At 42.2% G+C, this 26464-nt stretch overlaps 1 protein-coding gene across 1 annotated transcript in view; it reads left to right on the top strand.

Moving 5' to 3' along the window:
- slc15a2 (solute carrier family 15 member 2) overlaps positions 1 to 26464 on the top strand; it is a 219807-nt gene that overhangs the window by 9663 nt on the left and 183680 nt on the right. Inside the window, exon 4 of the mRNA XM_059966270.1 lies at positions 8432 to 8573. Within this exon, the coding sequence (XP_059822253.1) occupies positions 8432 to 8573 (142 nt within the window). The remainder of the gene's footprint in view (positions 1 to 8431; positions 8574 to 26464) is intronic.

The following is a 26464-nucleotide window of genomic DNA, read 5'->3' as shown; positions in this document are numbered from 1 at the left end:
CCCTGTATTCTCCTAACGTCCTCTTCGCATGTCACACTGCCACCCAGTTTAGTATCGTCAGTTTACTGTCAGTACTGACTATCGTCAGTACTGACTAGTACCCAGTTTACTTGCTGATATAGTTTTCAATGCCCTCATCTAAATCATTGACATAAATCGTAAAGAGCTGTGGTCCCAATACAGAGCCCTGTGGTACCCCACTAGTCACCTCCAGCCAGTCTGAGAAACACCCATTCACTGCTACCCTTTGCTTTCTATCTGCCAACCAGTTTTCTATCCATGTTGAAACCCTGCCCCCAAAGCCATGAGCTCTGATTTTACTCACCAATCTCCTATGTGGCACCTTATCGAATGCCTTCTGAAAATCTAGGTACACAACATCTACTGGCTTACCCTCATCTAACATCCTTGTTACACCCTCAAAAAACTCCAACAGATTAGTCAAGCATGATTTGCCCTTGGTAAATCCATGCTGGCTCGGCCTAATCCTATTTCTGCCATCTAGATGTGCCACTATTTCGTCCTTAATAATGGACTCAAGCATCTTCCCCACGACTGACGTTAGGCTAACAGGGCGATAGTTCTCTGTTTTCTCCTTCCCTCCCTTCTTGAAAAGTGGGACAACATTAGCCACTCTCCAATCTTCAGGAACTGATCCTGAATCTAAGGAACATTGGAAAATGATTACCAATGCATCCGCAATTTCCTGAGCCACCTCTTTTAGAACCCTCGGATGCAGACCATCTGGACCCGGGGATTTATTAGCCTTCAGTCCTACCAGTCTACTCATCACAGTTTCTTTCCTAATGTCAATCTGTCTCAATTCCTCTGATATCTTATGACCCTGGCCCATCCATACATCTGGGAGATTGCTTGTGTCCTCCCTGGTGAAGACAGATCTAAAGTATGCATTAAATTCTGTTGCCATTTTCTGTTTCCCATAACAATTTCTCCCAATTCATTCTTCAAGGAGCCAACATTGTTCTTAACTATCTTCTTTCTCTTCACATAGCTAAAAAAGCTTTTGCTATCCCCTTTTATATTCCTGGCTAGACTGAGCTCATACCTGATTTTTTCTCTCCGTATTGCTTTTTTAGTTAAGATCTGCTGTTCCTTAAAACTTTCCCAATCATCTGTATTCCCACTCATCTTAGCCCTGTCATACTTCTTTTTCTTTAATGCTATACAATCTCTGACTTCCTTTGTCAACCACTGTGGCCCCTTCCCCCTCTTTGAATCCTTCCTTCTCATTGGAATGAACTGCATTTGCATCTTTTGTATTATGCCCAAGAATATCTGCCACTGCTGATCCACTGTCTTTCCTGCCAGGGCATCCGCCCATTTAACTTTGGCCAGCTCATCCCTCATGGCTCCGTAGTCTCCTTTATTTAATTGCAACACTGACTCCTCTGATCTGCCCCTATCCCTCTCAAATTGTAGATAAAAACTTATCATGTTATGATCACTACTTCCTAATGGCTCCTTTACTTCAAGATCACTTATCAATTCCTGTTCATTACACATCACCAAGTCCAAAATAGCCTCGTTCCTGGTTGGCTCAAGCACAAGCTGTTCCAAAAATACATCCCTTAGACACTCCACTAACTCCCTATCCTGGGGTCCAGCACCTACCTGATTCTCCCAGTCCACCTGCATGTTGAAATCTCCCATAACGACTGCATTACCTTTAGCACATGCCAATGTTAACTCCCTAATCAACTTGTACCCAATATCCACGCTACTGTTTGGTGGCCTGTACACAACACCCATTAGGGTCTTTTTACCCTTACTGTTCCTCAGCTCAATCCACACAGACTCTACTTCCCCTGTTCCCAAGTCACCTCTTGCTAAGGACTGAATCTCATTCCTCACCAACAGGGCCACCCCACCCCCTCTTCCCATATTTCTGTCTCTACGATAGCACGTATACCCTGGTACACTCAATTCCCAGGCCTGATCCCCTTGCAGCCATGTCTCCGTTATCCCAACAATATCGTAGTTCCCCATTTTCATCTGAGCTTCAAGCTCATCTGTCTTATTTCTGACACTACGCGCATTCAAGTATAGAATTCTTAGCCCATTCCTCCTCTCTTTGCTTAAAACACTGTCTACTGTACCTAACCCAGCTCCTTGAACTTCCATCGGGCAAATTGCACCCTGAATTTTGATGACCTTCTCAAGATCACCCAAACCTTCTACACATTTAACCCCATGCTCCTTCTGACCAACCCTCTGGATCTGGATCCCTGCCCCCTGCACATCTAGTTTAAACCCCCCCGAGCAGCACTGGCAAACACTCCTGCAAGAATGTTAGTACCCCTCCGGTTCAGATGTAGACCATCCCTTCGAAACAGATCCCAATGTCCCTGGAACAAAGACCAATTATCCAAAAACCTGAACCCTTCCTTCCTGCACCATGCTCTCAGCCTCGTATTAATGTGCATAATCATTCTATTCTTCGCCTCACTCGCACGTGGCACAGTTAGCAATCCCGAGATTGTCACCCTGGAGGTCCTGCCTTTCAGCTTCACTCCTAACTCCCTGAACTCTCTAAGCAGGACCCCCTCACTCACCTTACCTACATCATTGGTCCCTACATGGACCACTACATCTGGGTTCATGCCCTCACTCTCAAGAATAGCCTGCACCCGATCTGAGATGTCCCGGACCCTGGCACCAGGGAGGCAACATACCATCCGAGACTCCCGATCTGCCCCCCTAACTATAGAGTCCCCTAAAACTATCACTCTCTTCTCTTCCCTCCTCCCCTTTCTAGTTGAGGGTTCAACCTCTGTGCCAGAGGCAGGACCACTACAACTCATTCCTGGTAGGTCATCCCCATCAACAGTATCCAGTACGGTATACTTATTGTTAATGGAAATGGCCGCAGGGGTGCTCTGCTCTCTCTGCCTGCTCCCCCTGCCTCTCTGGACTGTCACCCATCTGCCTACTTCTTGGTTTTTTGGTGTGACTACCTCCTGATAACTCCTATCTATCTCTGCCTCCACCTCCCAAATGATCCGTAGTTCATCCAGCTCCTGCTCCAACTCCCTAACTCAGGCTGATAGGAGCTGCAGCTGGACGCACCTCTTGCAGGTGTGGTCATCAGGGACAACTGTGTTGACCCTGACCTCCCACATACTGCATACGGAGCACACCACTGTAGAGTAGAGTGTGATTTTCAGTTTTCCAGACCTCTGGGACCATGCCAAATTAAGAGATTCTTGAAAGATCATGACCAGTGCAACCATTATCTCTTCATCAACATCTCTCAAATCTGTGGGATGTAGTCCGTCTGGCCCAGGTGACTTAACCACCTCAACACCTTTGAGTTTGCCTCGAACTTTTCCCTTTGTAATAGCAATGGCACTCACTCCTGCTCACTGACACTTACGGACATTTGGCACGCTGCTAGTGTTTTCCACAATGAAGACTGATGTAAAGATTAGGTTCATCTGCCATTTCTTTGTCTGCCATCACTACCTCACCAGCATCATTTCCAGTGATCCAATATCAACTCTCACTTCCCTTTTACTCTTTATATAACTGATAAATTTTTAGTATCTTGCTTTATATTATTGACTATATTGCCTTCATATTTCATCTTTTCCATTCTTATAGCCTTTTTAATTTCCTTTTGTTGGGTTTTAAAAACTTCCCAGACATCCAACTTCCCACTCACTTTTGTACCTTGTATGCCCTTTCTTTGGCTTTTATACAGTCCTTAACTTCCCTTGTCAGCCACGGTTGTCTACCCCTGCCATTTAAGAGCTTCTTCTGTGGGACTAATCTATCCTCTGCCTTGTGAATTATTCCTAGAAACTTCAGTCACCTCTGCTCTGCCGTCATCCTCTCTGGTAGCCTCTTTCAGTCCACCTGGGCAAGCTCCTCTCATGCCTCTGTAATTCCCTTTATCCCACTGTGATACTGATACACGTGACTTGTGCTTCTCCCTCTCAAATTGCAGTATGAATTCAATCATACTATGACCACTGCCTCCTAAGGCTTCCTTTACGTTAAGATTCCTAATAAGATATGGATTATTGCACAACACCTAACCCAAGATGGCCTTTCCCCTAGTAGACTCAAGCACAAGCTGCTCTACATCTTGTAGGCATTTAACAAATTCCATCTCGTGATCTGACACCAGCCTGATTTTCACAATCCCCGTGCATATTGAAGTCTGCCATTATAATTGTGACATTTTGTATAACTCTATTATCCTATCTCTTAAAGAAAAGAAAGATAATGAGAGTTGATTTATTCACCTTGACAATTCAAGTGTTCTCTCAGATATTTGTAAACACTTTTAGATAACTTGTCTCCAGCACCTTCACTGACTGGAAAAAAATCTTTCTCAAATCCCCTCTAAACATCTTACTTCTCTCTCAAATTGACCCCCACTCATCATAGTCACCTCAACCATGTGTTAAAGATTCGAATTATCTTTCCCTTTTCTCATTCTTAACCTTTTACATAGGTCTACCAGATTCCTGTTATCTCTGCCTCCTATACATGGTCCACCTCATCTTTGTTCATGACTGAAACCTTCCATCACAGGAAAAGGGAAAATTCTGGTATCTTTTCCCAGGGTTGAAACATCTAATACCAGAGGACATGCATTTAAAATGCAATGGGAAATACATGGGGCAGGATTTTCACAGTGTTGTGGATGCCTGAATATGCTGCCTGGGATATACAATATAATACAATACAATACCCCTATATACAATAGAGGTCTTCAAGAGGCTTTTAGATATATAACCATATAACAATCACAGCACGGAAACAGGCCATCTCGACCCTCCTAGTCTGTGCCGAACTCTTAATCTCACCTAGTCCCACCTACCCGCACTCAGCCCATAACCCTCCACTCCTTTCCTGTCCATATACCTATCCAATTTTACCTTAAATGACACAACTGAACTGGCCTCTACTACTTCTACAGGAAGCTCATTCCACACAGCTATCACTCTCTGAGTAAAGAAATACCCCCTCGTGTTTCCCTTAAACTTCTGCCCCCTAACTCTCAAATCATGTCCTCTCGTTTGAATCTCCCCTACTCTCAATGGAAACAGCCTATTCACGTCAACTCTTATCTATCCCTCTCAAAATTTTAAATACCTCGATCAAATCCCCCCTCAACCTTCTACGCTCCAATGAATAGAGACCTAACTTGTTCAACCTTTCTCTGTAACTTAAGTGCTGAAACCAAGGTAACATCCTAGTAAATCGTCTCTGCACTCTCTCTAATTTATTGATATCTTTCCTATAATTTGGTGACCAGAACTGCACACAATATTCTAAATTTGGCCTTACCAATGCCTTGTACAATTTTAACATTACTTTCCAACTTCTGTAGTCAATGCTTTGATTTATAAAGGCCAGCGTTCCAAAAGCCTTCTTCACCACCCTATCTACATGAGACTCCATCTTCAGGGAACTATGCACTGTTATTCCTAGATCTCTCTGTTCCACTGCATTCCTCAATGCCCTACCATTTACCCTGTATGTTCTATTTGGATTATTCCTGCCAAAATGTAGAACCTCACACTTCTCAGCATTAAACTCCATATGCCAACGTTCAGCCCATTCTCCTAACCGGCATAAATCTCCCTGCAAGCTTTGAAAACCCATCTCATTATCCACAACACCTCCTACCTTAGTATCATCGGCATACTTACTAATCCAATTTACCACCCCATCATCCAGATCATTTATGTATATTACAAACAACATTGGGCCCAAAACAGATCCCTGAGGCACCCCACTAGTCACTGGCCTTCATCCCGATAAACAATTATCCACCACTACTCTCTGGTATCTCCCATCTAGCCACTGTTGAATCCATTTTATTACTCCAGCATTAATACCTAATAACTGAACCTTTTTAACTAACCTTCCATGTGGAACTTTGTCAAAGGCTTTGCTGAAGTCCATATAGACTACATCCACTGCCTTACCCTCGTCAACATTCCTCGTAACTTCTTCAAAAAATTCAATAAGGTTTGTCAAACATGACCTTCCAAGCACAAATCCATGCTGGCTACTCCTAATCAGATCCTGTCTATCCAGATAATTATTAATACTATCTCTAAGAATACTTTCCATTAATTTACCCACCACTGATGTCAAACTGACAGGTCTATAATTGCTAGGCTTACTTCTAGAACCCTTTTTAAACAATGGAACCACATGAGCAATACGCCAATCCTCCGGCACAATCCCCATTTCTAATGACATCTTAAAGATCTCCGTCAGAGCTCCTGCTATTTCTGCACAAACTTCCCTCAAGGTCCTGGGGAATATCCTGTCAGGGTCCGGAGATTTATCCACTTTTAAATTTCTTAAAAGCGCCAGTACTTCCACCTCTTTAATTGTCATAGGTTCCATAACTTCCTTACTTGTTTCCCACACCTTACACAATTCAATATCCTTCTCCTTAGTGAATACCGAAGAGAAGAAATCGTTCAAAATCTCTCCCATCTCCCTCGGCTCCACACATAGCTGACCATTCTGATTCTCTAAGGGGCCAATTTTATCCCTCATTATCCTCTTGCTTTTAATATAACTGTAGAAACCTTTTGGATTTACTTTCACCTTATTTGCCAAACCAACCTCGTATCTTCTTTTAGCTTTTCTAATCTCTTTCTTAAGATTCCTTTTACATTCTTTATATTCCTCGAGCAATTCCTTTACTCCATACTGCCTATATCTATTGTAGACATCCCTCTTTTTCCAAACCAAATTTCTAATACCCCTTGAAAACCATAGTGCTTTCAAACCTTTAACCTTTCCTTTCAACCTAACAGGAACATAAAGATTCTGTACCCTCATAATTTCACCCTTAAATGACCTCCATTTCTCTATTACATCTTTCCCATAAAACAACTTGACCCAATCCACTCTTTCTAATTCCCTTCGCATCTCCTCAAAGTTAGCCTTTCTCCAATCAAAAATCTCAACTCTAGGTCCTGTCCTGTCCTTCTCTATAATTATATTGAAGCTAATGCTGTTGTGATCACTGGACCCAAAGTGCTCCCCAACACATACATCTGTCAGCTGACCTATCGCATTCCCTAACAGGAGATCCAACACTGCCCCATCTCTAGTCGGTACTCCTATGTATTGTTGCAAAAAACTATCCTGCACACATTTCACAAACTAAACCATCCAGCCCTTTTACAGAATGAGCTTCCCAGTCTACGTGTGGAAACTTAAAATCTCCCACAATCACCACCTTGTGTTTGCTACAAATATCTGCTATCTCCTTACACATTTGCTCTTCCAATGAATGTTCAGAGAATGGAGAAATACAGACATTGGTTTTTAGGCACTTGACTAATGATTTCATTGGTTCAGCAAAACATTGTGGGCTGAAGCATCTGTGCAGTCAGTACTGCTTGTGTTCCATGTCCTGGAGTCTCCCCACCCTCTCCATTGCAATCTCATCTGCCTTACACAGTCTATTACTGTTATTATGGAGAGAAGACAGGAAATGGGGGTTGAAAGAGATAATAAATCTGCCATGATGGAATGGCAGAGTAGGAGTGATGGGCTGAATGGCCTGATTCTACTCCTATGTCTTATGTTTTATGGTCTATGCAGCAGCTGCACACAATATTGTGGCTGCGGCTTAACTAATAATTTGTAGGGTTGTACCAAAATATGCCAGTTCATATACTCTGTTCCCTGGTTAGTGAGAAGAATCATATTGTGTATCTTCTTCACTAGCTGTGCTGCCACCTTCACAAGCTTCAGAAGAATAAGGGAGTGGGGGATCTCATTGAAACCCATTGAATATTGAAAGGCCCAAATAGAGTGGATGTGGTGAGGATGTTTCCTATAGTGGGGGAGTCTCGGACCAGAGGGCACAGCTTCAAAATAGAAGGATGTACCTTCAGAACAGAAATGAGGATTTCTTCACCCAGCTGATGGTGAATCTGTAGAATTCATTGCCACAGATGGATGTGGAGACCAAGTCATTTATACTTAAAGCAGTGTTTGATAGGTTCTTGATTAGTAAGGGTGTTAAAGGTTACAGAGAGAAGGAAGGAGAAGGGGGTTGAAAGGGATAATAAATAAGCCAAGATGGAATGGCAGAGCAGACTCAATGGGATGAATGGCCTATGTCTTATGCTTTTATGGATTCTTGGAGTGTAATGATTCTCTTTCAGTTGAATCAGTGCATGATTCTACTGAAAGCACTCAAGCCAGATAGAGAGGATGCAGATTTCATTGATAAAGTGTCCCAATGGCATGCCTGGAGGAACTCAGTAAATAAGACTGCGTCTATGGAGGGACTAAACAGTTGACTGTCTATTCCTCTCCATAGATGCTGCCTGACTTGCTGAGTTCTTGCAATATTTTATGTGTTCCAACATCTGTAAAACCTCTTGTGCTTGTGTCAATGTTACTGCTTGTGTTTCAGCTGTCCTGACACTCTACTTCACAAACTTTCTACATTGGGATGAGGATCTATCCACGGCCATCTACCATGCCTTCAGTGGAGTTGCTTTTTTCACACCAGTTATAGGAGCCCTTATAGCTGACTCCTGGCTGGGAAAGTATAAGTGAGTTCACATATTATGTTGGATATCTTTTTTCTTTTTATTGTGTGTGATTTTGTGAAACTTTTGTGTTTATTTTCTTGATTGCTGAATCAGAATCAGATTTAATGCCAGTGGCACATGTTGTGAAATTTGTTGTTTTGCTGCAGCAGTACATTACAAGGGGTGATTGATAAGTTTGTGACCCATGATAGAAGGAGTCAATTTTAGAAAACCTAGCACTTTGATTTTTCAACATAGTCCCCTCCTACATTTACACACTTAGTCCAATGGTTGTGGAGCATACGGATCTTGGACCTCCACAGCAGGGGTGATTGATAAGTTTGTGGCCTAAGGTAGAAGGAGCTGAGTTATACAGCAGATGCAGGTCAACTCTTTGAGTGATTATGCAGAAAGTTTGAAGTTAATAACTCTTCGGGGTGATTGATAAGTTTGTAGCCTAAGGTAGAAGGAGATGAGTTATTAACTTCACTTTCTGCATAATCACTTAAAGAGTTGACCTGCATGTGCATGTAATGAGAGCTGTATAACTCATAACTGGAGTTATAACTGTATTACTGGAGGTCCAAGATCCGTATGCTCCACAACTGCTGGACTAAGTGTGTAAATGTAGGAGGGGACTATGTTGGAAAAATAAATGTTTTCTAAAATTGACTCCTTCTACCTTAGGCCATTAACTTATCAATCACCCCTTGTACAGTACATAACAAGAAACTAGATTAGAATAACAAACATATATAACAAGTTGTTAAATAAGTAGTATGAAAAGAGAGCAAAAGAGAGAAAAAAATACTGAGTTAATGTGCATGGGTTCATTGTCCATTCAGAAGTCTGATGGCAGAGGTGAAGAAGCTGTTCCTGAAATGATGAGTGTGTGCCTTCAGACTCTTGTACCACCTCCTTGATTGTGGTAATGAAAGAAGGGCATGTCCTGGGTGATGGGGCTCCTCAATAATAGATGCCAAATTTTTGTGGCATTGCTTTTTAAAAGTGTCCTCAGTGCTGGGGTGGATAGTGCCTATGATGGAGCTGACTGAATTTATAACTTTCTGCAGCTTTTTCCATTAATGTGCAGTGGATCTTCCGTACGAGACAGAGATGCAACCAGTTAGAATGTTCTCCACAGTAGAAATTTGCGACTGCCTTTGGTGACATACCATCTAATGACTCTCAGCCTTTGCTCCAGATATACCAAGAGTTGGCTGATCATTTTCCCAAATGCTTGCCAGTACTGAGTTGGCAAGTAGGAAGTTCCACAGAGCAGCACAGTAATAACTAGTCACATTAACTTTTAGAGTACTGATTATGGGCTGAGGAGAATGTGACCAATGAACTGAAATAAAGAAACAATAAAATTGCCGTGGCTTTTTCTCAAGTGTAAATTATTCATTCATGAGAGAATGGTCATGAAACTCCAAATGGAGCGTGTCAAAAACACGCTCCATTTTTAGAGATACCCTGTTTAAAGTGAATCATTGCTTACGGTAGAAAATAGTACTTGAACTGATGTTAGAGTAGGTTAAAAAATTGGCACAACATTGTGGGCCAAAGGATCTGTACTCTAATGTTCTATGTTCTACAGAATAGTACAGGCCCTTGACCCATAGTATTGAACCAATCTCAAACTAATCCTTTTTTAAAAAATGTTTTTATTTAATTTTAATCTATAATTTTTTATACATTCTTAAGTATACATTGAGATAATATAAAAAGTAATAAGGGACTTAAATAGATAATTATGTGCAGTTGTAATTCCACCCTATTAGACTAAGCAATGACAATAATTGTTAAGAAAAATAGTAATAATAGTGGATTAATAATAATCTCCATGCATCTCTTATGAACCATTACTTCTGATCCAAAATATTATATGTAACCCTATGTGACTACCATTGTAGGATTTTATATCCTAACTCCTTCATGTTTGCTCCTACCCCCAAACATAATTATCCATCTCAAACTAATCCATGATCAGTCTAACTGTTCTCTCCATTTTCTTTCACACGTATGCCTATGTAAGAGTCTTAAGTATCTGCCTCTACTACCACTCCAGACAGTGTTCCACACATTCACCACTCTGTGTAAAAAAAACTTAGCTCTGACATCTCCACGGAACTTTCCTTTCTCTATTAAAGTATGTCCTCTTATATTAGCCATTGCTACCCTGGGGGAAAAGACCATATGACCATAAGTTATAGGAGGAGAGTTAGGCCATTTGACCCATTGAGCCTGCTCTGCCATTCAATCATGGCTGATTCTTTATTCTCCTCCTCAGACCCACTCCCCAGACTTATCCCCGTAACCCTTGATGCTGTGGCCAATCGATTTCCGCCTTAAGTGCACCCAACAACCTGGCCTCCACAGCTGCCTGTGGTGACAAATTTAACAAACTCACCATCGTCTGGCTAAAGAAATTCCTCTGCACCTCTGTTTTAAATGGACGTCCCTCTATCCTGAGGCTGCACTCTCTTGTCTGAGACTCCCCCACCATGGGAAACATTCTTTCCACATCTACTCTGTCTAGGCCTTTCAATGTTCAAAAGATTTCAATGCGATCTCGCCCACTCCCCCCCCCCCCCAATCTGGCGAGTACAGGCCCAGAGAAATCAAACATTCTTCATATGATAACCCTTTCATTCCCAGAATCAACCTTCTGAACCTTCTTTGGACCTTCTCCAATGCCAGCTCATCTTTTCTAAGTTGAGGGACCCAAAACTGTTCACAATACTCAATTTGAGGTCTCACCAGTTTCTTATAAAGCCTCAGCCTCACGTCCTTTCTCTTACATTTTAGACCTTTTGAAATGAATGCTAATATTGCATTTGCCTTCCTCACCACTGACTCTTAACTGCAAGTTAACCTTTAGGGTGTTCTGTACAAGGACTCCCAAGTCTCTTTGCATCTCAGATTTTTGGATTTTTCTCCCCATTTAGAAAATAGTCTGTACATTTGTTTCTACGACCAAATTGCATGACTGAGCCATTTCCAAAATTGTATTTCATTTGTCACTTTCTTGCCCATTCTCCAAATCTATGTGTCCTTTTGCAGTCTTCCTGTTACTTGAACACTGCCTGCCCTTCCAGCAATCTTTTTAATCAACACAAACCTAGCAACAAAGCTATCTACTCCATTATCTAAATCATTGATAATACAGCATACAAAGAAGTGGTCCCAAGACTGACCCCTGCAGAGTACTGCTGGTCACTGACAGCCAAACAAAAAACAATTTTTTTATTCCCACTCGCTGCCTCCTACCAATCAACCACTGCTCTAACCATGTTAGTAACTTTCCTGTAATAACATGGGCTCTTAACTTGCTAAGCAGCCTCATGTGTGGCACCTTGTCAAAGGTTTTCTGAAAGTCCAAATATACAACATCCACTGTATCCCCTATATCTATCCTACTTGTAATCTCCTCAAAGAATTCCAACAGGTTCATCAGGCAAGATTTTCTTAAGGAAACCATGCTGTCTTTGTCCTATCTATCCTGTGTGACCAAGTACTCCATAACCTCATCCTTAACAATTGACTCTAACATCTTCCCAACCACTGAGGTCAGGCTAACTGGTCTATAATTTCCTTTCTGCTGCCTTCCTCCTTTCTTAAAGAGTGGAGTGACGTGTGCAGCTTTTCAGCCCTCCGAAACCATGCCAGAGTCCAATGATTTTTGAAAGAACATTACTAATGCCTCCACAATTTCTATTGCTACCTCTTTCAGAACCCTAGGGTGCAGGTCATCTGGTCCGGGTGACTTATGTACCCTTAGGTCTTTCAGCTTTTTGAGCACTTTCTCCCTTTTAATAGTGCACTCACTTCTCTTCCCTCACACCCTTCAACATCTGGTACACTGCTAGTGTCTTGCACAGTGAAGACTGATGCAAAATACTCATTTAGTTCATTTGCCATCTCCTTGCCCCCAGTTATTATTTCTCTGGCCTCATTTTCTTGAGATCTTATATCCACACTCATTTCACTTTTACTATCCACTGTGATATTGTTTGCTGGCTTCCTCTCATATTTCATCTTTTCCTTTCTGATGATTCTTTTAGTTGCTTTCTGTAGCTTTTTAAAAGTTCCCCAATTCACTGTCTTACCTCTAATTTTTGCTTTATTGTATGCCCTTTCTTTTGCTTTTACATTAGCTTTGACTTTCCTTGTCAGCCACAGTTGTAATATTTTACCATTTGAGTATTTCTTTGTTTTTGGAATACATCTATCTAGCACCTTCCTCAATTTTCCCAGAACCTCACACAACTGCTACTCTGCTGATATCCCTGCCAGCAGCTCCTTCCAGTTTACTCTGGCCAATTCCTCTCTCATACTACTGTAATTTCCTTTACTCCAGTAAAATACTATAATACTGCTATGTCAGACTTTACTTTCTTCTTGTCAAATTTCAGATTGACCTCAGTCATAATGTACTAACTGCCTCCTAAAGGTTTCTTTACCTTAAGCTCCCTTATTAGCTCTGTTCATTACTTAACACCCTGTCCAGTATGGCGTACTCTGCCATTCAATAAGATCATGGCTGGTCTGGCCATGGACTCATCTCCAGCTACCAGCCTCTTTCCCATAACCCTTAATTCCCCTACTATGCAAAATTCTATCCAACCTTATCTTAAATATATTTACTGAATTCCATTCAGTGATGAGCACAACATCATAACCAACAAGTTGGAAAAGTGCAAAAGATCATCCACCTTATTTCTTACACTCTCTGCATTGAGATATAACACTTTGAGTTCTGTATTTGCTACCCTTTTTGATTCTGCATCCTGAATGCACTGATACTCACCCTGCTGGCTGCAATTATGTCCTATCATCAGCCTATCCTTCATGCAAGGCTCATTCAAAAAGTATGGAGGCATGAGACCTTGTTTGGTGGATCCAGAATTGACTTGCCCACAGAAAGCAAAGGGCAATTATAGATGGTTCATTTTCTGCATGGAGGTCGGCGACCACTGGTGTTCTGCAGGGACTTGTTCTGGGATCCCTCCTCTGCGATTTTTATAAATGACCTGACTGAAGAAGTAGAAGGTGTGTTAATAAGTTTGCTGATGACACAAAGGTTGGGGATGTTGTGAGTCTTCTGGATGTTTGTCAGAGGTTACAGCGGGACATCAATAGGATGCAGAACTGGGCTGAGAAGTGGCGGACGGACTTCAACCCAGATAAGTGCGGTGGTTCATTTAGTAGGTCAAATTTGAAGACAGAATATAACATTAATGGTAAGACTCTTGGCAGTGTGGAGGATCTGAGAGATATTGGGGTCATTGCACTCAAAGTTGCTGCGCAAGTTGATAGTGTTGTTAAGAAGGTGTATGATGTGTTGGCATTCATCAACCATGGGATTGAGTTCAGGAGTTATAATATTACAGCTATTTAAGACCTTGGTCAGACCCCACTTGGAGTACTGTGTTCAGTTCTGGTCACCTCAGGAAAAATGTGGCTACTATAAATAGGGTGCAGGAGAGATTTACAAGGATGTTGCCTGGATTGGAATGTGTACCTTATGAGAATAGGTTGAGTGAACTTGGCCTTTTCTCCTTGGAGCAACGGAGGATGAGAGATGACCTAATAGAGGTGTATAAGATGATGAGGTGATAGCCAGAGGCTTTTGTCCAAGGCTGAAATGGCTAACATGAGGGGCATAGTGTTAAGGTGCTTAAAAATCGGTACCGAGGGGATGTCAGGGGTAGGTTTTTCACACAGAGTGGCGGGTGTGTGGAATGCACTGCCAGCCATGGTGATAGGAGCGAATACAATATGGTCTTTTAAGAATTTCTTAGTTAGATACATGGCGCTGAGTAAAATAGAGGGCTATGTGCTAGGGAATTTCTAGGCACTTTCTGGTGTAGGTTACATGGTCGGCACAACATTGTGGGCCGAAGGGCCTGTAATGTGCTGTAGATTTCTATCAGTCTATTTATTTATCTAACAGTCTCCCCAACAGCTCTAACAAACCTGCCTACGAGAATATTGGTTCCCCTCATGTTCAAGTGCAACCCGTCCCTTTTGTACAAGTTACACCTCCCCCAGAAGACATCCCAATGATTCAAGAACATGAAGCCCTGCCCCTGCACCAGTTTCTCAGCCATACATTTATACACCAAATCATACTGTTTCTACCTTCTCTAGTGCATGGCACAGGTAGCAAACCAGAAATTATCACCTTGGGGTTCCTGGTTCTCAGCTTTCTGCTTAGCTTTCTAAGTTCTCTCTTCAGGACTGCTTTGCTTTTCTTTCCAATGCCATTGGTACTAATATGGACCAGGACATCTGGTTGCTCCCCATCCCCATCCAGAATGCTGTGGACACGATCCAAGACATCCCTGATAAAAAAAGATAGTGTCTACACTCTATCTATGCTTTTCATATGGTTATACACTCTTATCAAATCCTGCCTCATCCTCTTTCACTACAAAGAGAAAAGCCCTAGTTTGTTCAATATATCCACATAAAACACGTTCCCTAATCAAGGTAGAATCCTGGTAATTCTCCTGTGTACCCCCTCTAAAGCTTCCACATCCTTCCTAGAATGAGGTGACCAGATGACGAGCACAGTACTTCAAGGGTAGTCTAATCAGAGTTTTATACAGCTGGAGCATTACCTTGTGGCTCTTGAACTCAGTCCCCTGACCAATGAAGGTCAACACACCATTGCCTTGTTAACAATAATGATAGCATTGTTGTGGACATGTCTGTTTAATGGTGTCTCATTGTATGCATTTGCCATCACACTCACCCCATAGCAACACAGACATTAACCTTCCCATTTGTACCTCAAAGCGGAGCAGGCTGCAAGCAGAGATGAAGCCTTCGGCAGCTCACATTCTTTCAACGCTCCTGTTTGTGCTGCACCAACTATCCCCATTAACATCACCCTGATGGCCTTCTGGCTACTTCTGCCATCAAAAATCCATGATGACCTAAAGTATTAGTTCTGTTGGTTATAGGTTCTGTAATGCTCAAGGACCAACGATTAACCTTATTTGCCATATACATTTACATAGATGAGGAATTTGCTGTATTGTGTTGGTCGGACATTCAACAATAATACATTGGTCAGATTGCACCTGGAGGATTGTGAGCAATTTGGGGCCCTTTATGTTAGAAAAGATGTGCAGGCATTGGAGAGGGTTCAAAAGAGGTTCACAAAAATAATCCCAGGAATAAAAGGGTTCACATCTCAGGAGTGTTTGATGGTTTTGGGCCTATACTCGCTGGAGTTTAGAATACAAAGTGGAGCTTCTCGTTGAAACCAGTTGAATATTGAAAGACCTTGATAGAGTGGGTGTGGAGAGGATGTTTCCTATGGTGAGGGAGTCTAAGACCAGTGGACACAGGCTCAGAATGGAAATGAGGAATTTTTTCGACAAAGAGTGGTGAATCTCATGTCAAGCCAAGTCAACTTTTATTGTCATTTCGACCATAACTGCTGGTACAGTGCATAGTAAAAATGAGACAACGTTTTTCAGGACCATGGTTTACATGACACAGTACAAAAAACTAGATTGAACTACGTAATTTAAAAAAAACAGAGAAAGCTATACTAGACTACAGACCTACACTGGACTGCATAAAGTGCACAAAAACAGTGCAGGCATTACAATAAATAATAAACAGGACAGTAGGGTAAGGTGTCAGTCCAGGCTTTGGGTATTGAGGAGTCTGATAGCTTGGGGGAAGAAACTGTTATGTAGTCTGGTTGTGAGAGCCCAAATGCTTTGGAGCCTTTTCCCAGACAACAGGAGGGAGAAGAGGTTGTATGAGGGGTACATGGGGTCCTTCATAATGCTGTTTCCTTTGCGGATGCAGCGTGTAGTGTAAATGTCCATAATGGCAGGAAGAGAGACCCCGATGATCTTCTCAGCTGACCTCACTATCCGTTGCAGGGTCTTATGATCCAAGATGGTGCAATTTCTGAACCAGGCAGTGATGCAGCTGCTCAGGATGCTCTGAATACAACCCCTGTAGAATGTGATGAGGATGGGGGGTGGGAGATGGACTTTCCTCAGCCTTCGCAAAAAGTAGAGACACTGCTGGGCTTTCTTTGCTATGGAACTGGTGTTAAGGGACCAGGTGAGATTCTCCCGTCAGGTGAACATCAAGAAATTTGGTGCTCTTTACGATCTCTACTGAGGAGCCATCGATGTTCAGCGGGGAGTGGTTGCTCCATGCCCTCCTGAAGTCAACAACCACCTCTTTTGTTTTGTTCACGTTAAGAGACAGGTTGTTGGCTCTGCACCAGTCCATTAGCCGCTACGCCTCCTCTCTGTAAGCTGACTCATCATTCTTGCTGATGAGACCCACCACAGTCGTGTCATCGGCGAACTTGATGATATAGTTTGAGCTGTGTGTTGCAGCACAGACATGGGTCAGCAGAGTGAACAGCAGTGGACTGAGCACACAGCCCTGGGGAGCCCCCGTGTTCAGTGTGATGGTGTTGGAGATGCTGCTCCCGATCCAGACTGACTGAGGTCTCCCAGTCAGGAAGTCTAAGATACAGTTGCAGAGGGAGGTATTCAGGCCCAGTAGGCTCAGCTTTCCAATCAGTTTCTGAGGGATGATTGTGTTGAATGCTGAACTAAAGTCTATGAGGAATTCATTGTCACAGGCAGCTGTTGGAGGCCAAGTCATTGGGTATATTTAAAGGGGAGGTTGCTTGGTTCTGGATTAGTGAGGGCATCAAAGGTTACAGGGAGAAACCAGGAGGTTACAGTTGAGAGGGGAAATAAATTAACCATGATGGTATAATAGAGCAGACTTAATGGGCTGAATAACCTAATTCTGTTTGTATATCTTATGGTCTAAATTATAAAGAATAAAATGTGCATAAATATTATTTACAATATAAACAACATTATAAAAACTGGTTTGATGTGTTGACAGTGCAGTGCAGGGACGTGGGTACCAGAGAGTTAGCAATGTTTTTCTGCCAGCTTTCTTGTACATTCTTGTAGATAGTGAAGCAACTATCATCAGAACAGGCTCTGTTGGAGGCAGGAACTCCCCACAAAATAACAATGCTTTTTGGAATGCTTGCAAAGACAATGCCACATGTACACATGTGCATGGTATGTTACCACCTCTTTAGAAAAGAAATAAATTAATTCACTTACAGATGGAACAAGACTCAAAGGGTGTTATAAATTTAACCTTTCACTGGTATTGTTGATTCCTATAGCTTCTTTTGTATGATAGTGTACCAGGTAGATGACATCTCCCTAAGAACATACATATGTAGAACACAGGACAGTTCTGCATCACACTTGCCTATCACCTCCCCAGGGTTCCTTCCTCCTTCCCTTTCTCCATGGTTCATATTCCTTTCCTCTTATTTTCTTCTCCTGCCCTTTCCTTTTTCTGCCTCTCACCTTCCAGCTTCTTACTTCATCCCAACCTGCCTGTACTCCTTTCCCTTCCCCACCTTATTCTGGCTTCATCACCTTTCCTTTCCAGTCCTGATGAAGGGTCTCAGTCCGAAATGTCAACAGTTTATTCTCGCCCATAGATGCTGCCTGACCTGCTGAGTCCCTCTAGTGTCTTGTGTGCTGTTCTAAACATAAGACAGTACAGGAGAGAAACAGGCCCTTCAGCCCACTGTGTCTGCAACAACCCTGATGCAAATTTAACTAATTTTTGGAATCTGTTTCTACCCATTCATGTGCCTGTCTAAATGCCTCTTACCCATGGCAGTAGTATCAGCCTTCATTACTCTGGCAGACACCTGTGTTGAAACACTTCTCTCATAAATCACAGACAAGAAAATCTGCTGGAAATCAACAAATTGTGTGTGTCACTGTATTATTAATCTTCCACCTTTCTCCGGCCTCACTTTACAGCTATTTCCTCCAGTATTTTATGCTTACACTCCAGGAAAAAGATTTTCATTAGGTTATAAACATTCATCAGATTGTCCTTCAGCTTCTGATGCTTCACAGGAAGCAATCCAAATTTAACCAACTATTTTTTATATAGTTAATCTTGGTGAACTTCTTCCGCACCTTCTCCAAGGCCTCCACATCATTTTGTAATGTTGCAGACAGAACTGCATACAACACTCCTAATGTGACCTACAGTTTCTACAGTTGCAACATGACTTCCCAACTACTATACTCAGTGCCCTAACTATGAAGGTAAGCATGGTGGATGCCTTCTTTTCCACCATGCCTGGCTGTGTTGCCATTCAGGGAGTTTAGGACTTGCATCCCAAGATCCCTCTGTGCATCAGAGTTCCTATGGATCCTATTGCATTTGACCGCGTTCACCCTGTATATTCTCTCTTCTTTCCTTTTCCATTGAGTACAAGACACAAAGGCCTGAAATCGTGTTCTGTTCCACTGTTACCAGATTCTTGAATGGACCTCTTGTATGATAAGATGGACTCCCAGTCTCACAATCCACCCTGTTAAGATCTTGCACTTTATTGCTTACCTACACTCTACTTTTTTGGTAACTTTTATACTTTACCCTGCATTGTTATTCTTTTACCTTATTCTATCTCAATGCACCATGTAATGATTTGATCTGTATGAACAGCATATAACCAAAAGCTTTTCACTGTATCTTGGTACATGTGACAATAATTCTACAGGTATATTAAGAGCAAGAGGATAAGGCGTGAGAGAATATGACCAATCAAGTGTGATAGTAGAAAAATGTGTATGGAACCAGAGGAGATAGCAGAGGTACTTAATGAGTACTTTGCTTCAGTATTCACTACAGAAAAGGATCTTGACAATTGTAGGGATGACTTACAGCGGACTGAAAAGCTTGAGCATGTAGATATTAAGAAAGAGGATGTGCTGGAGCTTTTGGAAAGGATCAAGTTGGATAAGTCACCGGGACTGGATGAAATGTACCCCAGGCTATAGGCTACTGTGGCAGGCGAGGGAGGAGATTGCTGAAACTCTGGTGATGATCTCTGCATCGGTGATGATCTTTGCATCATCAGTGAGGACAGGAGAGGTTCCGGAGGATTGGACGGTTGCAGATGTTGTTCCTTTATTCAAGAAAGGGAGTAGAGATAGCCCAGGAAATTATAAAGCAGTGAGTCTTACTTCAGTGGTTGGTAAATTGATGGAGAAGATCCTGAGAGGCAGGATTTATGAACATTTGGAGAGGCATAATATGATTAGGAATAGTCAGCATGGCTTTGTGAAAGGCAGGTCATGCCTTACGAACCTGATTGAATTTTTTGAAGATGTGAATAAACACATTGGTGATGGTAGAGCAGTAGATGTAGCATATATGGATTTCATCAAGCATTTGACAAGGTACCCCATGCAAGGCTTATTGAAAAGTAAGGAGGCATGGAATCCAAGGGGAAATTGCTTTGTGGATCCAGAACTGGCTTGCCCACAGAAGGCAAAGACTGGTTGTAGACAGGTCGGATTCTGCATGGAGGTCAGTCACCAGTAGGGGTCTGCGACCCCTAATCTTCGTGACTTCTATAAATAACCTGAATGAAGAAGTGGAGGAATGGGTTAGTAAATTTGCTGATGACAGAAAGGTTGGAGGTGTTGTGAATAGTGTGGAGGGCAGTCAGAGGTTACAGTGGGACATTGATAGGGTGCAAAACTTGGGCTGAGAAGTGGCAGATAGAGTTCAACCCAGGTAAGTGTGAGGTGGCTCATTTTGGTAGGTCAAATATGATGTCAGAATATAGTATTAATGGTAAGACGCTTGGCAGTATGGAGGATCAGAGGGATCTTGGGGTCCGATTCTTAGGACACTCAAAGTTGTTGCACAGGTTGACTCTGTGGTTAAGAAAGCATACGGTGCATTAGCCTTCATCAATTATGGGATTGAGTTTAGGAGCCGAGAGGTAATGTTGCAGCTATATAGGACCCAGATAAGACCCCACATGGAGTACAGTGCTCAGTTCTGGTCGCCTCACTACAGGAAGGATGTGGAAGCCATACGAAGAGTGCAGAAGAGATTTACAAGGAGGTTGCTTGGATTGGGGAGCATGCCTTATGAGGATAGGTTTGGTGAACTCAGCCGTTTCTCCTTGGAGCGACAAAGGACCTGATAGAGGTGTATAAGATGGGAGGCATTGACCGTGTGGCTAGTCAGAGGCTTTTTCCCAGGACTGAAATGGCTAGCACGAGAGGACATTGTTTTAAGGTGCTTGGAAGTAGGTACAGAGGAAATATCAAGAGTAAGTTTTTTACACAGAGAGTGATGAGAGCGTGGAATGGGCCGCAGGCGACGGTGGTGGAGGCGGATACAATATGGTCTTTTAAGAGACTCCTGGAAAGGTACATAGAGCTTAGAAAAATAGAGGGCTATGGGTAACCCTAAGTAATTTCTCAGATAAGGACATATTTGGTACAGCTTTGTGGGCCGAAGGGCCTGTATTTTGCTGTAGGTTTTCTATGTTTAATTAACCAATACCAGCACTAAAATGCAACATATTACCCTCTCCAGATTAACCTCCTGCCATTTCTCCACTCAAATTTTCAACTGATCAATATCCCACTCTACCTTTTGATAACCCTCCTTGCTACCCACAATTCAATTTTTTAATATTGTCTGCAAGCATTCTAATCAGACCACCTTCACTTTCATCTAGATCATTTGGATACAGAGGTTCCAGTATTAATCCTTGCTGAGAAACATGCCTCTACTACACTCTATGGTCTATGACCAATCCAAATTTTGTATTCATCTTGAATCACATGTGACTTAATCTTCTGGACCAGCACACCATGAGGACCCTTATCAAATGCCTTTTTTAATGTGCATGAAGACACCAGCTTATTACCCTACCCTTGTCAACTATTTTCAACAAGTCCTCAAAAAAAAGTTAATCTTCATCTCTTCATAATGCATCTGCAACATTGAACTGTACAAGCCCTTCAATAAAGCCCTCCAGCTCATCAATAAAATGGTGTTGTTTCTTACATAGAACATCGAACAGTACAGTATAGTACAGATCATTCAGCCCATTTGAAAAATGGTGTTGCTTCTTACATAAAACATCAAACAGTATTGGACGACCATTCAGCCTGTCTGCAAAATGGTGGTACTGCTTACATAGAACACAGAACAGTCAGTACACTGCAGTACAGGCCATTTAGCCCATCTGTAATATGGTCTTGTTTCTTACATGGAACGTCAAACAGCTTACCCATGATGTGATGCCAAATTAAATAAACCTACTCAAAGGTTTCAACGGTTCTTATACAGAGAAATGTATACAATATATATGCTGAAATGCTTTTTCTTCGCAACCATCCACAATAACAGAGGACAGCCCCAAACCTGACTAAGGTTCTTGGCCCGAAACATCGACAGTGTTCTCCTGATAGATGCTGCCTGGCCTGATGCCTTCCTTCTGCTTTCCTTTCTGCTGCCTTCTTCCTTTCTTAAAGAGTGGAGTGACATTTGCAATTATCCAATCCTCTGGCACCATGCTAGAGTCCAATAATTCATGAAAGATCATTTCTAAAACCACCACAATCTCTTTCAGAATACTCGGATGCAGTTCACCTGATCCCGGTGACTTATGTACTCTTAGGTCTTTCAACTTTTTGAACACCTTCCCCCTTGTAATAGTAACTGCACTCACTTCTCTTCACACCCATTAGATTAGCTGCCTCAAATTCGGATTGTGGGTAGAGACAAGAGGTTGTGACTGCAAGTGAGGTGGGGAGTGGGATCCAAGACAGTACTGGAGGAACTTCAGTCCCTGAGCTTGTTCAACAGGTCTGAGATTCTTGCTCCTTGTGTGGATGAGAGTGGGGACTGTAGGAAGGATGAGCAAATTAACTGCGGCACTGTAGTTCAGGGAGACATTCCAGAGCGGGAGAGAAGAGAAATGTAATGATAATTGGAGATGATATAGTCAGGGGAATAGACAGAGTTCTCTGTTGCTAGGATAGAGTGTCCTGAAGGCTGTGCTGCTTGCCTGATGCCCAGGTTCGGGACATCTTATCTGACCCGCAGAGGAATTTGCAGTGGGAGGGGAAAGGTGGTCCATGTGGGTGCCAACATCATAGGTAGCACAGGAAAGAGGTTGTAATGAGGGAATTTGAACAGCAAGGGACTAAATTAAAAAGCAGAACCAAAAAGGTGGTAATCTCTGGATTACTACCTGAGGCAGTGCAAATTAGCAAAGGGTCAAAATTAGGGAGTTAAATGCATGGCTCAAGAATTGGTGTGGAAGATGGGAAAATGGCAGCAGTATTGGGGAAGGAGGGAGCTGTTCCAATGGGATGGGCTCCACCTGAACAATAATGGGATCTGGATCCTAGCGAATCACATAACTAGAGCTGTGGGTAGGGCTTTAAACTAAATAATAGGGGAGTGGGTTCAACAGATTGGAGAAGCATAGATAAAGTAAAAGGGAAAGGTCTGGATAGAAAGAAAAAGCAAAAGATAAAAAAAAGAGTGGAGTAAAGAAAATTCAAGTGCAAAAGAGAAAAAAATCACAAGATTTTAAAAGCACAGTAACTGTAAGGGCACTTTATCTGAATGCCCGTAGTATTCAAAACAAGGTCATTGAACTTGTAGCACAAATCAGTACAAAGAGGTGTGGTTGCAGGGTGGAGAGGATTGGGAATGAAATATCCAAGGATATCAGGTAATATGAAGGATAGGCAGGAAGCTAAGGGAGGTGGGGTAGCACTCTTAATTATAGATGAGATCAGGGCAATAGTGAGAGATGATATAAGGTCTAAGGAGCAGGATGTTGAATCCATCTGGTTAGATAGAGATTAGTAATAGTAAAGGGGAAAAAAAATCACAGGTGGGAGTTGTCTATCGGCTACTGAATAATAACATTACAGTGACACAGGCAATAAACAGAAATATCTGAGGCTCGTAAGAATGGAACAGCAGCTATCATGGGGGCTTTAACTTGTACACAGATTGGGTGAATCAAGCTGGTCAAGGCAGTCTTGAGGAGGACTTCATAGAACGCACCCATGAAGGCTTTCTTGAAAAGCATGTTACTGAACTTACAGGGGAACGTGCTATCTTAGATCTGGTCCTGTGCAATGACACAGGTAAAATTAGTGAACTTGTAGTTAGGGATCCTCTTCAATAGAGTGCTCACAGTATGACTGAATTTCTCATACAAATGGAGGGTGCAATAGTTCAATCTAAAACCAATTATGCCACTGGCTCTCCCCTATCTACTCTACTAGTTACATCTTCAAAAAAAATTCTATAAGATTCGTTAGACATGATTTTCCTTTCACAAATCCATGCTGACTTTGTCAGATGATTTCACCTCTTTCCAAATGTGCTGCTATCGCATCTTTGATAACCGACTCTAGCATTTTCCCCACCACCGATGTCAGACTAACTGGTCTATAATTCCCCGTATCTCTGGAGATCTTACATTTACTTTTGTTCAGTTTTAGGTTGTACACCCGTGCTCTCTCCAGAAGCTTCCTCAGTGTCTGATCATGTTCCTCAATTGTGTCACCTGTCACGTACCCGTGACAGTGGTGTACTTGTCATGTGACAGTGGTGTTGAAGCTATACTGGACTTAAGGTAGTGGTCTTGTGATGGTGGAGTGACGTCATTTTCCCGCCAATAGAGGTCATGTGACAGTTTTTTTTACAGGGTATAAAAGGACACCCCTCCCTGTGAGGAGGGGCAGTTAGTGGCTGGATTTGCCAGTTTGACTCCATGCCGCTGCGTGGTCCAATATTATGACACAGTTTGGTTGAAAGATGGAGTTTTATTTAATGCCTAAAGTTTAAAAGGTCATTGCCGGCAGTTTCTTTATAATACTGCCAGTTAAAAATCAGTGGAAAGTGAAGATCGGAGTTCGGGAGCTAAAAGCAAGGAAAGTCGATTTCAACGGTGAAACAGGTTCAACCTTGTTTGATCCTCATTCAGAAGGAATTCGTTGGTTGTCCCCATGTTAATCCCTGCGAAATATAGCAGAAAGGATTGGGAACAGTTTTGTAAAGGAAAACTGTTTTTTAAGGAAAACTGTGCCTTTAAGCTGTTTTATTTTCATCTTCGTAAATTCTCCGGGGGGGGGGGAAAGTATAGTTCGATTGGGAACCGCAACAACATGACATGAAAGAGAATTTAAATTGTCTAAAAAGTCTCTCCTTTAATGGACCGTAAGCATTTTGAACTTTTGCAGTACTATTTTGAAGAACTGTTTTTGCAACATCGCTTTAAGAACTGTTTTCGCTTTATTCCTTTAAGAACAGTATAATCTGCCGCACAGCAGCTGATTTCCGGTTACGTTAGTGATTTGTTTACTTTTGAAGGGATTTGTTTTTCAGTGTTTAATAAATGTTTTATTTGTTATAAAAACTCGTACCTCACTTATATATTTATTGTTGCTGAATCCGTAACACACCCCATACCAGCAAATCATCAATGATATTGACCACTCCGTCCAGGCCTTCAATCATTTGTACCACTGACCTCTGGAATACCTTTGATACAGAAGAAATCCCGAAGGGTAGACGCAGGAAACGATATCTCCATATGGGCATGTTGAAAGTGCATAATTTGGAACTTTCCTCATCCAGCTTGATCTGCCAGAAACCTTGATTTGCGTCTAATACTGAAAAGTATTTCGCATTAGGCATGCGGGAGACAACCTCTTCAACCGTGAGCAGCAGATAGTGCTCTCTTTTGATGGCTCGGTTGAGATCTTGTGGATCCAGGCAAATCCTCATCTTTTTTTCTGTGACCACTGTCACCATACTATTCACCCAATCAGTCGGTTCTATTTGTCTTGTTATGACTCCCATCTGTGCTATTCTGTGTAGTTCCTCCACTACTCGATCCCTGAAAGCTCCTGGAATCTTTCTTGGGGCATGCACAACTGGTGCAATAGCTGGATCAACCTGGATATGGTTATTTCCCTGGTAAACATCATAGTCCAGAAAACAAGTCAGCAAAGTCTTTGAGAATGTCATTTTCTTTCTCAACACCATAGATTCTCTTCACCAGGCCTAGCTTTGTGCATGTTGCTTTGCCCAGTATTGCTGGAACATGTTGCTGTACTATCTCAAACTCTATCTTGTGTTTTTGTCCTTCGAAATCACAGGTGAGTGTTTTCTTTCCCAATGGCGCTGTCTTGTGACTGAAATATGCAACAAGCTTGCAGGTGGATTTTCTCTGTCTTCCTCTGATGTCCAGTGAGTTGAATGCTTCTGCTGACATGACATTGCACTTTGCCCCAGTGTCAAGCTTAAATGTCACATTCCTCCTGTTTAGCATCAGAGCTTGAGTCCAATCAGCTTCATCCTCCACCTCTGCATTGTCAATATTCTTGATGCATACCTCCTGTTCCACTTCAACTGTGCCAATGAACATGTCACTCTTGCCCTCACTCTGCTCCACAGCATGCACTTTCCTTGCTTGTACCTGCAATTTGCACATCTTTGCAAAGTGATTTTTTTTCTGCATAATTTGCATGTCTGACCAAAGGCTGGACATTTTCTGTATCCATGTTTATAACCACATCTGTTGCAGTTAACTTCCTTTTGATCATCCTGTGGAGCTGGCTTTGTCCTACTCTTGTAAGTTTTCACAGTTTTTATTTTGTGCACTTCAACTTCTTCATTAAGCACTTTAACCCGACTTGACATGATCTCGCTGGCACAGCAAACATCAATCGCCTTTTCTAAGGTAAGCTCCACATTTCTCAGTAGCCTGCCTCTCACATGATCATCTCATATGCCGCATACAATCCTGTTGCGTATTAAAGAATCATGCAGTTGTCCGAACTCACAGTTTTTTTGCCTTGTTCCTCAAATTTGATACATAGGCGTCTATGGTCTCTGTCGGTCCTTGAGCCCTCGTAAAAAATAAATGTCGGATGTACGGTAGGTTTTTTCTCGGCTCACAGTAATCTTGAAACTTTTTCTTCAACACTTCAATTTTATCTTGCTCATTATCT

Source organism: Hypanus sabinus, chromosome 4, assembly GCF_030144855.1.
Source record: "Hypanus sabinus isolate sHypSab1 chromosome 4, sHypSab1.hap1, whole genome shotgun sequence".
NCBI classification, from domain to species: domain Eukaryota; kingdom Metazoa; phylum Chordata; class Chondrichthyes; order Myliobatiformes; family Dasyatidae; genus Hypanus; species Hypanus sabinus.
This window is presented reverse-complemented; position numbering and strand designations above follow the sequence as displayed.